The sequence below is a fragment of the Panthera uncia genome, chromosome B4 (genome assembly GCF_023721935.1).
Source record: "Panthera uncia isolate 11264 chromosome B4, Puncia_PCG_1.0, whole genome shotgun sequence".
In the NCBI taxonomy this organism is placed as follows: domain Eukaryota; kingdom Metazoa; phylum Chordata; class Mammalia; order Carnivora; family Felidae; genus Panthera; species Panthera uncia.
Window position 1 is genome coordinate 317,030 of NC_064809.1, and position 15,181 is coordinate 332,210.

The 15,181-nt window shown below is 46.0% G+C and overlaps 1 protein-coding gene across 1 annotated transcript in view; it reads right to left on the reverse strand.

Annotated features, from left to right (window-relative positions):
- DIP2C (disco interacting protein 2 homolog C) overlaps positions 1–15,181 on the reverse strand; it is a 223,975-nt gene that overhangs the window by 49,698 nt on the left and 159,096 nt on the right. Inside the window, exons 31-33 of the mRNA XM_049624394.1 lie at positions 10,964–11,094; positions 4,097–4,265; positions 1,933–2,103 (exon numbers count right to left, since the gene is read on the reverse strand). Of these exons, the coding sequence (XP_049480351.1) occupies positions 1,933–2,103; positions 4,097–4,265; positions 10,964–11,094 (471 nt within the window). The remainder of the gene's footprint in view (positions 1–1,932; positions 2,104–4,096; positions 4,266–10,963; positions 11,095–15,181) is intronic.

Sequence of the window (15,181 nt, forward strand, 5' to 3'; positions counted from 1 at the left end):
GAGGATTACAGCTTTTTGTGCTTTTGATAGTTTTACACCAAGGCATTAATGGTATTACTTCTGGGTAAATGGAATTATGGACTTAATCATTTATTTACCGGCTAATCTGTATTTTCTGTTTTTCTGAAATACTCCTTTATAAAAATATTCAATCCGTAAGAAATTCAGAAACGTTCAGGGTATTTCCCTTATGTGTGTAAACATTCATAAACTTCAGTGTTGTGTGTCTGACAAATCTCATTAGGCACTTGTGGGTCAAGCCCTACAGAAACGCCATAGGAGCGGGAGCCATGGGTGTCCCCTCGGACCGTGGGCTCTGCTCGCAGCCGTCCCCCACGCCTGCTGTAACCTGTGCTACGACTCATGGAAAACTAATGTTTCCACTGACCGGCCCTGCCTCAGGCTTCTGCCTCTCTGGCTTCCTGGGGGCACTCTGCTGAGATACCACCTGCTGGGGGGGGCCTTCTTGGACCCCCGTGTCCAAGTCGCTTCACTCACTGAAAAAGCCTCTGCATGTTCACTCTGTACCTCACTGATTATAAGGAAATGCCCAATGAGGGCAGTCTGACTCAGGTGACTCAAGGCTCCTTGCCGTCTGGGGGCCCTCCCTTGAGCTGCAGGGACACTGCTGTGTGTGAAGGTGGGGTGCTGCCTCCTCAAAGCCAGAAAACCCCTCCATCCTGAAGCATACGTGGCCCCACGTGTTTTGGCAAGGGACCATGAGCCTGCATTGCTTTTTAGGATACACTTGATCTCTGCCGACTTTCACTGATACTAACCATTCAGAAAAAGGAAAAGTGGCTGAAAATGAGTTGAGAATAAAGCAAACAAACAAGTGGAAAAAAACGTAAAATGTACGAGAATATTTCAAGATGCTGCCAAGATTCCAAACTAGCACCATGCCCACGATGGCAATGCCCCTCTGGATGTAGTAGAAAATTAGAAAAGAAAAAAAGAAAGAAAGAAAGAAAGAAAGAAAAATCCATCTGCAGCTAATGTTTCTGAAGCAATCACATCAGACCAGTCACATGGTAAGAGGCCCTCCTTGGCCAATATCCGAGGCAGAGCAGCACCCAGAGCGCCGGTGAGGACGCGGCCGCCCCGGAGCTTTCTGAGGTCACCCGTGGGGGTGACTGTGAGCAACCACCTCTGGGGTCAGAAATGCAGGACAGTGGGTGGGCAAGTCGGGAGGAGACCTGTGTCAACATGCCCTCTTCCAGCACCTGCTGTGACTGGCGTTTCTATCTCTCAATATGTTCGAGGAACAAAGTCTACAGCTGTGCCCTGTGATGGAATTCCTATGTGGCTTCCCTGTGCTCGTGTTCAGGCAGCCCTGACCTGGTACAGAATCTCCATGGACGGGTGTGCCAGTGTTCAGGGTTCAAAGAAAGAAAGGAATAGTGAGGATGGTCACAGGTGGGCTTTTAGCCATAGTTGCCACAAGAGTATCTTACGAGGACTGCCTCACACCTATGCCACAGAGGTGCAGCCAATCACGACTGATCATTTCCAGACTGCCATCCCAGCAGCCAATTCCCAAGTCTGCTAAAGTACCTGGCATTCTTCCTACAGAAATTACTGCCTGTACAGGATTTCTTGCCACAATGAAACCTGTGTCTAGTATGGCATCTTTACAAAGCTTGACTTCAGGAGTCTGGGCCAACGGCTACTCACGTTAACAAAAGTTAAACTGTTTCGTACAGAATAAGTTCTACGAATGCTAGTTATGAGTCATGGCTACTGACAAGTGCAGAGTGAAAAAAAAGAAAAAGAAAAAAACCACAAACAAGTGTGTACCAATCACATGCATTTGATTAAAGCGTGTCTTCTATGCGTAGCTCAGCGTCGGCCAAGGAGACTACCCCCACTACTCTGTGTGCCTGACATTTACAAGTCACTCTGACTGGGGCACTTAGGGATCCATGAACCCACCTGCAAGCAAATGGCCAGGTTCACTCTGCAGCCGAAGGAGGTGCTCACGGCCCGCGGGTGGAGACCCAGGTCTTTAAAGAGCTTTGAGAAAGACTGGGTGAGCGCTATCCGAGGCCGCTCCTCTGCCACAACCACACAGGTCCGCACGCGGGACAAGTCCAGGCCCCGTGCCTAGAAGCAAGGACAGCGGTGAGACGTCAGCCTTTCAGGGCTCAAGGGTGTGACCTTCTCAACCAGATGGGTGGAAGTCACACACACTCCACACAGATACTCATTCCCAGGGGCTGGTGTCCACGCTGCTAATTAAACTGTCCTAGGACATGCGCGTGGAAAAAGAAATCATTCAGGTACCAGATTATCAAAGACGCCACTATAAACAGATCTTAAAAACCAGCAAGATGCAGCAGCAAGGAGCACGAGGAGGCCAAGCAAGGTCCTGGACAAAGTAATTAAGGGACAGGGTGTACGGAAGCAAGGAAGCACCTGGATACACGCCCGTAAGACACGGATACACAGCAGCACACGCTGCCCACGAGTGAGAAACCCTATGTTTAATGTAACAGTGGAAAAGACACATTCCTTCTGGGTCCCATGAGACTTAAAAGGTTACGCCAAATTCTCACGATTAAGAATGTCTGAGCACACCTCAGTTCTGCGCCAAATCCAGTGAACTGCCTCGGAGGAGGGCCTCCCATGAGGGGAGCACGAGACTCTGTGCGGAGGGCGCTTCCCGGCGGGGCTGGGGGCCCGCGGGGTGGAAGGAGCCGCGTTTATGTGGGAGGCGAGTGGCGAACGATGGTCTCCAGCAGAACATGAGCAGTGGGAGGACGTGCGGCACAGGCAGAGCCACGCAGCCCTCCCGGACCCCCCCGCCCCGCACAGTGGCCTGAGCACAGGGCACGGACACAGGCTCCTGAACAGGCAGGAGACACCAGCTCAGGTCACTCTGGCACCGGGAGCTCGTGCACAGATAGGACCTCACAGACAAAAATCACACGGAAAACATTAAAACTGGGTGATACCAACGATCATTTACACAGTTGCGTGTTTGGGGCGGCAGCGCAGCCCGCGTCTCGAGATGGCGGACCTGGATGGAGCCAGACATTCCAAACAGGGCTCCAAAATTTATTAAGTGTAAGAACTTGCTAACGGTGCCTAATTTCTCTGTCACGTAAGTGTCTTCATCTTTAAAATGGAGACAGTAGTTTCCATTTCACACACCCATTGTAAAGGTTAGATGAATCAACACGTAAAGTGCTTAGAAAGCACTCAATTGTGTCATCATTTGTGAAAGGTACTCCATGATTTTATAAAACAATACGGGTGGATGTAAGTGATAAGTAGGTCTTACAAATTTCTTTTCCTATATATATTTATAATTTTAAGAAACTACACCTTTATTTACATAACTTAATGTGAATGTTATCTCGTATTTCTTTTCTTGTTTAAGCTTAATGCGTTAGTTCTAAACAGGAAAACAAAATTCAGGATATAAACGTATTGCGTAAGTATTTATATATACTTATTTATATATACAGACAATTTACGTACACCCATGCACTCACACATACACGATATAACCTATATATACAAAAAAAAGATATAAGCAATGGATAGTATCAGAATATAAATCAACACAGGTGTATGACTATTCTCTCCTCTCTCCTTACTTGGATAATGACTACTTCATTTACCATGAAAATATGTCTATCAAAATGTTATTGGTTTAAGTGGAAGGAAATGCTAATATTTTGATTAGGATGCACACCTATAAATCAGGGTGATCGAGGAAAACAAAAAGGAAGGGCTAAATTCAAATTATCACTTGAACACCAGCATCACAGTAAAATTAACTCCACTGAACAAGGGAATTCACCAACAGAAGCAAAGGCAATTTAGGGCCTTTCAGGCAGACCTAATGGAATCACAGACATCAGTGCCACACACCCTGACCTATAACTCTTGGTGGCAGTGGGAAATCATCTTCTAAACTAAGGTTTTCACATGAAATCAGTCTTGGAAGCTTCCAGTGACAGCGGATTATACCTCGGTTTTTGTGGACAATCATTTTAGCACCAGCAAACCCTCCCCATGCCCTCTGACAGCGAGCTTCCCTAGGATGCTGGCAGGTGTTCCCCTGGAAGCCGGGTGACAGGCTGCTTACCTTGAGTGATTCTGTCTGTGAGCCCAGCCCCTTGGTACAAAGTTCCATCACTGAATAGGAGCAGAACGTGTCCCGGACTTTGTACTGACTCACGGCAAGAAGCCACAAGGCAGGGTTGGTTTCCAGCTCAGAAGGCGGGATGAGAATGGACTGGTGCCCAGAGTACACGCTGCAGAGACAGACAGAGGGGCCGGGTGAGCAGGGGGCCGCAGACATGCACTCGGCCCTCCAGGTTTGCAAACACAAAATGAAAGCGAGCTCACGGAGACACAAAAGAACTATAGGAATCATGGTTCAGTGGCTGCCTTTTTGAGCACTCGTCTGAAAATGTAAAAGCAGAGAGGCTGTTACATTTCTCCCAAAGCCGCTACGATAGCAAAATGTAGGAAACGTGGGGATGAATTTATAAAACCGTATGCTTTCTTTTTTTATTTCAACGTTTTTTTTTGTTTTTGTTTTTTTTTATTTTTGGGACAGAGAGAGACAGAGCATGAACGGGGGAGGGGCAGAGAGAGAGGGAGACACAGAATCGGAAACAGGCTCCAGGCTCCGAGCCATCAGCCCAGAGCCCGACGCGGGGCTCGAACTCACAGACCGCGAGATCGTGACCTGGCTGAAGTCGGACGCTTAACCGACTGCGCCACCCAGGCGCCCCAAAACCGTATGCTTTCTTTAGCGGAGCGTCTAATCAAGTCCTTTGTCCATTCTTCTTAGGTCATCTCTAGGCCCAACGTGGAGCTTGAACTCATGACCCTGAGATCAAGAGTCACACACTCCACTGATGGAGCCTCCAGGCCCCTTGTCCATTTATTTTTCAACTGGCTTTTATTGCATTACTGATTGAGGAATTTTAAACCCCAGTATGTTGAAACCAAAATTCAAGACATATGAGAGTCATCCGACGGTGAGTAATTCACATGTACACACACGCTGTCGTAAAGCTGCACGGCTTTCTCTTTTACTTCATTACTTAGCAGTAACCTGTAAGCTGGGAATGTTCCTTAATCTGATCGCCTAGGAAGGAACAGCACAGTGAGTAAAAGAGAGCACCGCCATACTTCGTTTCAACAACCATACGCCATTCACTATGTGCACACACGCTGTATCGGCTGCACTCGGGCATCTCCGAGCTCACTCAACTGCCACTGTTACTTTGGTGAGTAACAAAGTCCCACGTAAACCAATCTTTCCTTTCAAATGAGAGTACTTCCTCCAGGGAGGAACAAATACTGACTCGAGAGAGTGGGGGGAAGCGTGTGGAGGAAACCCCACATCAGGAGCCGTGGCCCCACCACATGCCTGGGCATGCCAGCGGAGAAGTGAAAATCATAAGCAAGAACTTAACAAGTAACTGATATAACCTTTGGATGCATTAGAATCAATACCACTTAAAAGACCCTTTTTTGCTTCAGAAACCGCCTTAGTCCATCACTACGTACCCCTCCGACGGTCCTTCAGGAAGGACCCACTGTGATGCAGTGTGACGACTAAGGGGCTGCCTGGCAGCTGCCAGGGCTCAGGATAGCATGACCCCCCCCACCTTGACCTGTGACCTCTCTACCCTTCACAGGTGTGGCCCCCACACCTTTCTGCTAATGCCAACCCCTGACAGCTTTCAGAGGTCATACACTGCCAATAGATGGGTTCTCAAGGCAGATCCCACAAATCTTACATCCAAGACATGTGTTTAGAAACCTTATGATGATATTCCTTTTAATGATGGCAATTTATCATTTCCATACTGTTCCCAGGGTTTTATTTTACAAATACTATCGTAGGGAGATTCAAATGCAGAAAATTAAATACAAAGCACCCATGAGTAGTTTTCTCAAGAATACACATCAGGACAAGTGATCTGCTTCATCTGAACCATTCACACGTGAAAGAGCTGGGTCCCTGTGCGGAATTCAAAGCTAGAGAATGCCAAGCACACTTATGAAAATTAAGTACAGCTCACCGTTCTCCTCATTCCCACAAGTAGGATGGAAGTCAACATTAAGAAAATAATGACATCTTGATAACAGAGGACAGACAGGAAGCCCGACTCATGAATTTTTTATGTGCCCTTTCCTTGCTCAGTCCAGCAGATGCTGATGAACGGTTTCATCTACTAGCCAGCACTGACGTCTTGGCGGTAGCCACAAATACTTCCGAAACAGACCTACGTGATAGCAGGTTGCTTATACTGAAGACGTTTAACCTCCGAGAATTTCTGGAACCTGAAAAATTCTAGTTTAGATCTGAACTTCCAAGAGAACAAGATGGTTAAAAAGACACATGGGGGTAAAAAAAAAAAAAAAGTTTAAAAAAAGGAGGGGGGGCTCAGTTAGCTATCACAACTCAGGCACTTGGAGCATGGCAGACGCGGGGCATGACGACACACAGCGCCCTGCGGGCTACTGTCTCGTGCTCTTCAGTTATCCTGATGACGGGCGGTCTTCTTCTTTAAACAGTTTCACTTAGGTATAAAGCACATACCATAAATCCACTCACTTGAAGCACGGAATTGAAAGGATTTTACTAAACTTGCAGCGTTGTAGAATTATCACCACAACGCAGTTCGAGAACACTTCCATCACACACACGTATGGCTTGGGTCCACCTGGCTCGATCGTCCTTTGACCCCAGCCCCAGTTGACCACTGTCCCACTTTCTGCCTCCATAGACTTGTCTTCTCCACACATTTCGTGTAAATGGCGTCCTATGTGTGATACGTGGTATTTGGAGCCTGGCTTCTTAGTGTGACGTTTTGACGTTTATTCACACTGTAGCTGTATTCCATCACGGGATACGACCAACACTGTCCATCCAGCAGCTAGGACGTGTGCACTGCTTCTTTTCCTCTTTTTTATGAAGGCCGCTACGGACATCAAGTCTCTGTGTGTTTTTCCTTCTCTTTGGTAGACGCCTAGGAGTGGAATTGCTGGGTCATGTAGCGAATTTATGCTTAATTTTTAAGAGCATGCCAAACTTAAAAATTTCACCATTTTACATTCCCATCAACAACATATGAGAATTCCAGTTTCTGAACACCCTTGGTTATTGTTGCTCTGTAGTGCAGTTCTGAAACTGGAAAACAGAAGCTTTCCAACCATGTTATTTTCTGGGGTTTGTGGCTGTATCTGCTCCAGTGGGTATGAAGTGTCAGCTCACTGGTTTTAATTTGTATTTTCCTAATGAATGTGAAACATCTTTTCATGCGCTTATCATCATTTGTGTATTTGTGGTGAAATATCTATTCAAACCTGTTGCCCGTTTTTAAATTCATGTTGCATGTTTTCTTCTGGAGTTTTAAGAGTTCGTTTTGTATCTGTTTGGAAGGACTGCATCAGTCCTGTTATGATTTGCAAATACTTTTTCCCAGTGTGTGGTTTGTCTTTCCAACTTTCTATCAAGTGCCATTTGATGTGCCCAAGTTTTTAATTATACCGAAGCCACATTTACCAATATTTCTTTTATGTATTGCCCCATATCTAAGAACTCTAACTTGAGATTATAAAGATTTACTGATTTGTCTTCTTCCAAAAGTTTTAGTTTTTACATTAAAGTCTGCAACCTATTTTGAATTTATTTATATGATGCAAAATAAAGTTTAAATTAATCTTTTTACAGGTGAATGCCCAATATTCCCAAACATCGTTTGTTGAAAATGCTACCCTTTTATCACTGAACTGTCTTTGCTGAAAAATGAAGTGACCATATGCAACAGGGCTATTTCTGGACTCTCTATTGTGTTTCGTTGACTATTTTTCCTGTATCTACCTTCCTACCTACCTTTCTGCCAGTATAACACTGTCCTGGCTACTATAGTAAGGGTTGAACACGGGAAGTCTGAGTTTTCCAACTTTGTTATCCTATTCCAAAATTGTTTTAGATATTGTGGGTTCTTCCTTTATATTTTAGGACAATGTCAATTTCTGCAAAACAAAAAAATATGCTGAGATTTTTGACAGGAATTTCATCAAATCTCTAAACCTATTTGCAAAGAATTTCCATTTTAACAATATTAAAACTTTTAATCCATGAATATCAACTATCTGAATGCTTTTAAAGACACATTTGATCTTAAAAATATTTTGAAACAAGGGCGCCAGGGTGGCTCAGTCAGTTAAGCATCTTACTCTTGGTTTCAGCTTGGGTCATGATCTCATGGTTCGTGAGTTTAAGCCCTGCATCGGGCTCCACGCTGACAGTATAGAGCCTGCTTGGGATTTCTCTCTGTCTGTCTGTCTGTCTGTCTCTCTCTCTCTCTCTCTCTCTGCTCCTCCCCTGCTTGCATGCACTCTCTCTTTCAAAATAAATAAACACATGAATATTTTGAAACAACTCTGTTATATCTCAAGTCTCAGATACACAATCCTCTAATTGTTTCATTCAACTTCTTAAAAATGTTGAAACAATCCAAAGTTACAGAAAAGTTTTGAATAGAAATACTTTTTCCCCTCTCGAATCATCTGAGGGTGAGTCACTGACCTGATGCCCCATCAACCCCAAATACTTCAGCAGGTATTTCCAATAAACAAGTTTATTTTCCTCCACAAAGCCGATTCAGGCATCAAAATCAGGGAACAGATACGTTTCTTCCACCCAAGTCTGGGACCCTCAGTCAAGTTTTGCCAGTTGTCCTGATGGTGTCTTTTACAGCAAAAGGAGCCCGTTGGGAGACAAGGCCACAGATGCCATCGGCCTGCCTGGGGGGGAGTGGGGTCCTCAGGCCTCTGTGACACCGGTGTCCACATGCTGCTTTCCGTCCCTCCTTAGTCTGTGTCTGATGCTCCCTGGCTTGGAGTCAGTGAAGTATCTTTGCCAGGAAGACCCCGGATGGCATGCTGTCTTCCCCGCTGCAACCCTCTGGGTGACACACCCCTGCCCCAAGTCTCCACCATGAAGGTTCTCTCCTTCCCTTCATAATTAACTATTTTCTAGACGTCTGCCGTAGCAATGGAGCTTTTAATCTGTTCATCTGTTTGTCTGAATAGTGAAATAATTTCCCGTTTTATTCAAAGCGTTATCACCTAACATAATCTTTACCTTGATGCTGAAATTCCCCCAATTTGGCCAATGGGAGCCCCTCTGAAGGACATGTCACCGCCCTACTGTGAGCACTCTCTTGCACAAAATGACATCCAGGTTCATCTTGTTCATTTCCTGAAGGAACGCGAGCCCATCTGAGAGGAAACCGTGTGTGCAGGATTTATGGGTGTTGGGCATCCTCATCACCACTGGGGGTGGGGTGGGGGGGATGCTCCCAGGTCTGGTCTTTAAGCAACTCTGATGGGATGTTTCTATAGAGGACCTCAGAAGGAAGAAGTCTGTAGCTATGGTATACTGATTTCTAGTGTTGCAGGGGCAATCGACAGAACATTGTGATTCTGTGACTGCCGAGTGAATTTGCAGGAGATGTGTTCATTAGGTAAAGGTTCCTTATAACTCCTTTTAAGAGCCCCCACCATGCCCTCGCCGCTACTAGTGAGCATCCCGTGTTGGTGCATGGGCGTTGGCGAAGCGCTCCATTGCTGGCTTCAGCTTTACCGGCACCTTGCCAAGTGACACACAGACAGACACACGGACAGTCTCCTATAAAGTAGGTAGGTCAGGGCGGCTTCCTTCCTAGTTGGCCACGCATGTCTACGGTCGCTGGCACTACTGCTGGAATACCACATCCTAAACTATCTCCCGAGAGGAAAAGTCACCCACAAGGCTACTGCATTTTACAGGGAGGCAGAAATCATTAAGTATTTTAACTCAATTCCATCTGCTCTCTCAAAAAGTTTAACTGTTCTAACTGAAATGTGTTTTTCAAAAATATAGGATTGGGTTTTAATCCAACTTCATATTATTAAATATTATGAATGCATTAGAATAGCTGAGGGGCACATTTAAAGACATTAGAGAATGTCGGCCAGAAAAAAGGAAATCCTAATCACTTTCATACTGTAGCATCTCCGTTTTATACCTATGTTAGCGCATGCTTACAAAAAAACTGTACGCGTACTTGAAGGTTTATGGTGAAAGCGTGCTGTCTGGTGATTGCTTTAAAAATTGGAAGGGGGCGTGAAACAAAGCGGGCCAAATGTTGGTCCACGGGGAGCTGGATGGGGGCACTTCACGTACTTAAAGATGTTCAAAGTGCTAACGACAAAACCATAGTACGCTACACCAGCAATCAAACTGGAAGACGGTATACCAAAACGCTAATAGTGCCTGTTAACTGGTATCACTGGGCAGCATGATTACGGAGGTCTTTACGTTACTGCATATTTTCTACAGTTTCTTCAGGGAACACATATGCAGTCGGACAAAATGCCAGTGAACTTCCCCAAGTTCATCCTCGCCACGAGCACCTGCGGACCCTGCTCTGGGCTGGACGCTGGGTGGCTGCTGGCTGGGGGGCGGTGACCGCGGCTGGGAGGTGAGGGGAGTGCTCATGGAGGTTGCTCCCGGCCTTCCTGCAGCTCACGTTCCTCCCCCACCCGCGTCAGGGACAAGCCTGAAGGAAGAGCGAGCCTGAGCTCTCACCGGCCGATGTGACACAAACTCCAGGCCGAGGAAAACTGCTGGGAGCCTCGGGCTGGAGTCCTGCGCTTGGAAAACAGGGGGCCCCACCAGAGAGCCTCCCAGAATGTGCCCAGAGTCTGTCATCTCTGCGGGTGTCAGCAAAGTTCACGGAGACCACGGTCTCCAGACGCTGCGGGATGTGGAATCCAAGGGGGGCTGGCGCAGGGACCCGTGCGGGCCCCCTGCAGCCAGCCCCTCTGCCAGTGGAAGTCCTCCCCAGACGTTAGCGTCTACTCTGCAAACGGTCTCAAGGGGGGCGCACGTGACTGATTTCCTCGTCCTTGTAAAGACACCGAGGAGGACACTCACCTGCAGAGGCACCACAGGACAAACCCAAGTCCGCAGTACGGGTCCAAGCAGATGGCCACTTCTCTCGAGGGGTAGAGCTCACACTGCAGCTTGATGGAGCGGCAGAAGGCACTGGTGGCTGCGTGGCACATCTGGAAGACAGCAAGGCCGCCTTCAGTCCACGTGGCCGGCACCCAGTGCCCAAGCTGGAGCGACCCCGTCCCGCACCCCAACAGGAAGTGGGCACGCACAGGGTTCTCCGGCGACCCCACAGCCCAGGGAAGGAGGTGGGGAGACCCTAGACGCTGCGGCTCACGGCCCCTCCCAGGTGTGTGCCCGACACACGCCCGTCATGCGGTAGGGCCGGCAGGGCGCGTGGATGAACATCCCATGTCAGCGACAGGAGCCAGGCTCAGAGAAGGTAGTTTGCTGAAGGTCACACAGCTTCGGGCCAGAACCAGTGTTAGTCACAGGACGACAGCCAAGCTCCCGTCTCCCCGCATCACTGAGGTGACAGTAAGAGGACTCCCACGTGATGGAAGTTATTGCCAAACGGCATAAAATATATCTCATAAAATCAGTTTTCTCACAGAAGCTTTCTAGCCAATCAAGCCCAAGAGGAAAAGGAAAATTGTCCCAAGTTTGTGGTTTGAAAAACATCTGGAGTTAACATGAAGTGAACGTCCCATGCAGCTGAACCGTGTGGGGGGCTGGGGCAAGCACCCTAATACTCAGGGCGACCCGCCCAAATGCCTGGGGGAAGCACCCGTGAGTCGCGCCGGCAACAGAGGCGAGAAGCCAGGGCCAGGGCCACTTCTGTGGTAAGCGTGGGAGCCCTGCTGGGAGCTGTGGGTGGAGGGAGGTTTCGCGATGGATCCGCCGCACAATCCACACAAGGTGATGCAGAAGTACTCGAGAAGTGAGCACATACAGCTCATTTTCACTTGCTGTTAAGGCCACGATATTTGCTTAAAGAATCCTAGCTACCGAAATAAGGCACGTTCCCAGATTCGCCACGAAAACAAACCTTGCCTGAACCCCTACTCTGTGCAGGCGTTATTTATAGCTTGAGAACAGTTCAGCTTGGCAAATCCTAATACGTTAATGGAGTACATGCTATGTCTCAGGCATTGTATTAGGTGCTCAGAATATAAAGAAGAATAAAACACAGCCTCTGTCTGACCTCAGGAGTTTGGGTCCAGTGGAAAATTGAGAGAGAACTCCGGTAACTGCAGGGCCTGTGAGCGCGTTCACAATGGGTGCAGAGAGCATAAGGAGGGCAGAGAAGGGGCTCTCATATCACCCTGGGGGACCCCAGTGTGCTCTGGGTCTTGAGGCTGAGTAAGCAGAACTCATCAGAGTGACAGGAGCACAGACAGATGAAGAAAAACGCAACCAGGAAAGCTAAAGGACTCGTCTCCAAGCACCAGTCCTGGACCTGCCAACACACAGCCCAACAGCCCAACAGCCCAACAGCCCACGCTGGAAGAAAAACTCCCAATTCTTAGGAAGTCAGACTTGTACCTGGATAAGTCGTTTTGAAAAGCCCCAGACAACAAGCTCTAATGCCCTACTCTGAAACAGATGGTGAGAGTAGACACAGTGGGAGGAAGCAGGGATGAGGGCAACTACATGTATTTCCGGGATGTGCCTCAGCTCTTCTCTTGGGTGGGTTTACCTTCCAGAGCAGTTTTGCTTTAGCTGACGTTAACGTGAGTGTCCACTCCCTGGGCACACGGCAGCTGCACATTCGGTGGAAGGGAGAGCCACCACCAGTATGACAGGGTCCTGTGGGCAAGCCCAGAGGGCCACTGATCTGAAGGGAAGGGTCCTCCACACGACTTCCCCATTGAAGTGAAAACGTTTCTCCAGGGTCTATCAGAAATCTTCAGAGTTCAAATTAAACTTTTAAATGGTTAGTGTTTTAAAACTTAAATTGAACACATAAACATATACTCATGGGCCTTCTACTAAATCAGACATGAAATAGTGCCCGTTAGGGGGAAAACAGATTACTGGCTAAGACTCTCTCAGCGTTCATTCTATATTTGAATACTTAATGACATTTGGACCAAAAGCTGAAACTGAATCAAAATTTCTGAGAAACATGAGGACATGTGCAACCAAAGAGGTAGAAGAGAATTCAATGAGAAGACCATGACCAGATGATTTCAGTTGTTTACGCCTCTCAGTATTTAAGGCAAATGGGTTTTCATTAAATGACATCACAACATATTTTACCTCAGGTACTCATCAAACAAACAATCAGAAGTTTAATAAAAACTTACGAAGATTTCAGAGAGAAGTCTAATTATTTATCCCTCTGGGATTACTAGGGTTTACATTTCTATTAAGTGGAATTACCAAGAGTCACGTCACTTCATCTGTTTCACGTGTAAGTATCTTTATCAAATCAAGATGTAACATTATAGCCCCCACTTCTGTAGACCATGAAAATGGTACGATCACAAGTGTGTGTTTCTGTTTGGCTATGACAGGAGGCAGCTCAAAGCCACTCACCCTGGTATGAAAAGAAATCTGTACTCCAAAAAGCTTTTGAAGAATTATTTTATTTAATACTACACTTTATTTGGTGTGTCACCTCAGATTCTACTGAAAAGCAGAGGAGAGGATTCTGGGAAGACTGTCTCCATAGCAACCAGACAACAACTGTGTCAGAAAATGATGAGACTCTTTGGAGTTCTGGAGTCCGTTTAAGTCTTACAACTTCCCGAGGAAAGTTTGGGCAATCAATGGTAATTAATTTTGGAAAAAGTAAGATATTCCCATTTAAAAAAAAAAACAGTTGTGGGAGCTCATCACATTTAAGTACTCGTTAATGTACTCAATTACACTCAGACCTGCCATGAAAGAAAGGCTCAAGGGACTCCTGCAGATTGAAATAATAAGATATTAGACACATCTCAAAGTCATGTGAATAAATTTAGATCTCAGCAAAAGTAAATACAATTCAATTATAAATACTAGCATAATTGTAGCAATACTTTGTAACTCCACTTTTCATTTTTTACATGATTTAAGACACTAATATGGTAAAAAAAAAATAATCATTAGCTGAAAAAATGATTGTTATTGTAACTTTGGGTTTAAATTCCACTTTTTTCCCTATATAACTTGAGACTTAAGAAATGCATTTAAAAGACTTGCTACTACATATTTTGGGCCATGCAGTATATAAAGATATAACTTTGTGACATCAGCAACTGAGAAAGGCGGGCACGGAGCAGTTTTGTGTGTTCCTGAAATTAAGCGAGTATAATCCAAACTGGAGTACTGCAACTGTAGGGTGTTCAACTCAACCCCCACTGTCACCTGAGTGACACAAGCTGTAGAATATATACAAAAAGAATTCAAATGTTTCGCTACAAAAAAAATCAACTAAGCACAAAACAAGACAGTAATGCAGGAAATGAGTAACAGAAAAGTTATTTTTTAACTTCTTTTTAATGCTTATTTATTTTTGAGAGAGAGACAGAGAGAGAGAGAGAGAGAGAGAGTGTGTGTGTGAGAGTGAGTGCGAGCTGGCAAGGGGCAGAGAGAGAAGACACAGAATCCAAAACAGGCTCCAGGCTCTGAGCTGTCAGCACAGAGCCCGATGTGGGGCTTGAGCCCACAAACCATGAGATCATGACCTGAGCCAAAGTCAGCCGCTTAACTGATTGAGCCAACCCAGGTGTCCTGCAAAAGCAGTTTGACTGCAGAAATTTACATGAAAACTTAGGCTAAAAAGCAAAACAGATCTCATATCAACCTAACTTTACAACTTAAGGAATGACAGAAAGAACAGACTAAACCCCAAGTCAGAAAAAGGAAGTAATAAAGATTAGAGCATAAATAAACAGAGGGTAGAGGAAGAGTTGACTTAATGAAAGCAAAAGATGGTTCCTCAAAAAGATCGACAAAACGGACAAACCTCTAGTTAGATGGACTAAGAAAAAAGGAAGGAAAATTCAAAATACTAAAATCAGAAATGAAAGTGAGGACATTATGGATTCTACAGAAACAAAAATAATTAGAAGAAAGTACTATGAACAGTCGTACACCAACAAACTGCACAACCTATATGAAATGAAGAAATTCCGTTTCATGGAAATTGAAACACAAATTATCAAGAAGAAAGACAAAACTGGGGTGCCTGGGTAGCTCAGTCGGTTAAGCGTCAGACTTTGGCTCAGGTCATGATCTCAGGTTTGTGGTTTCAAGCCCCACACTGGGCTC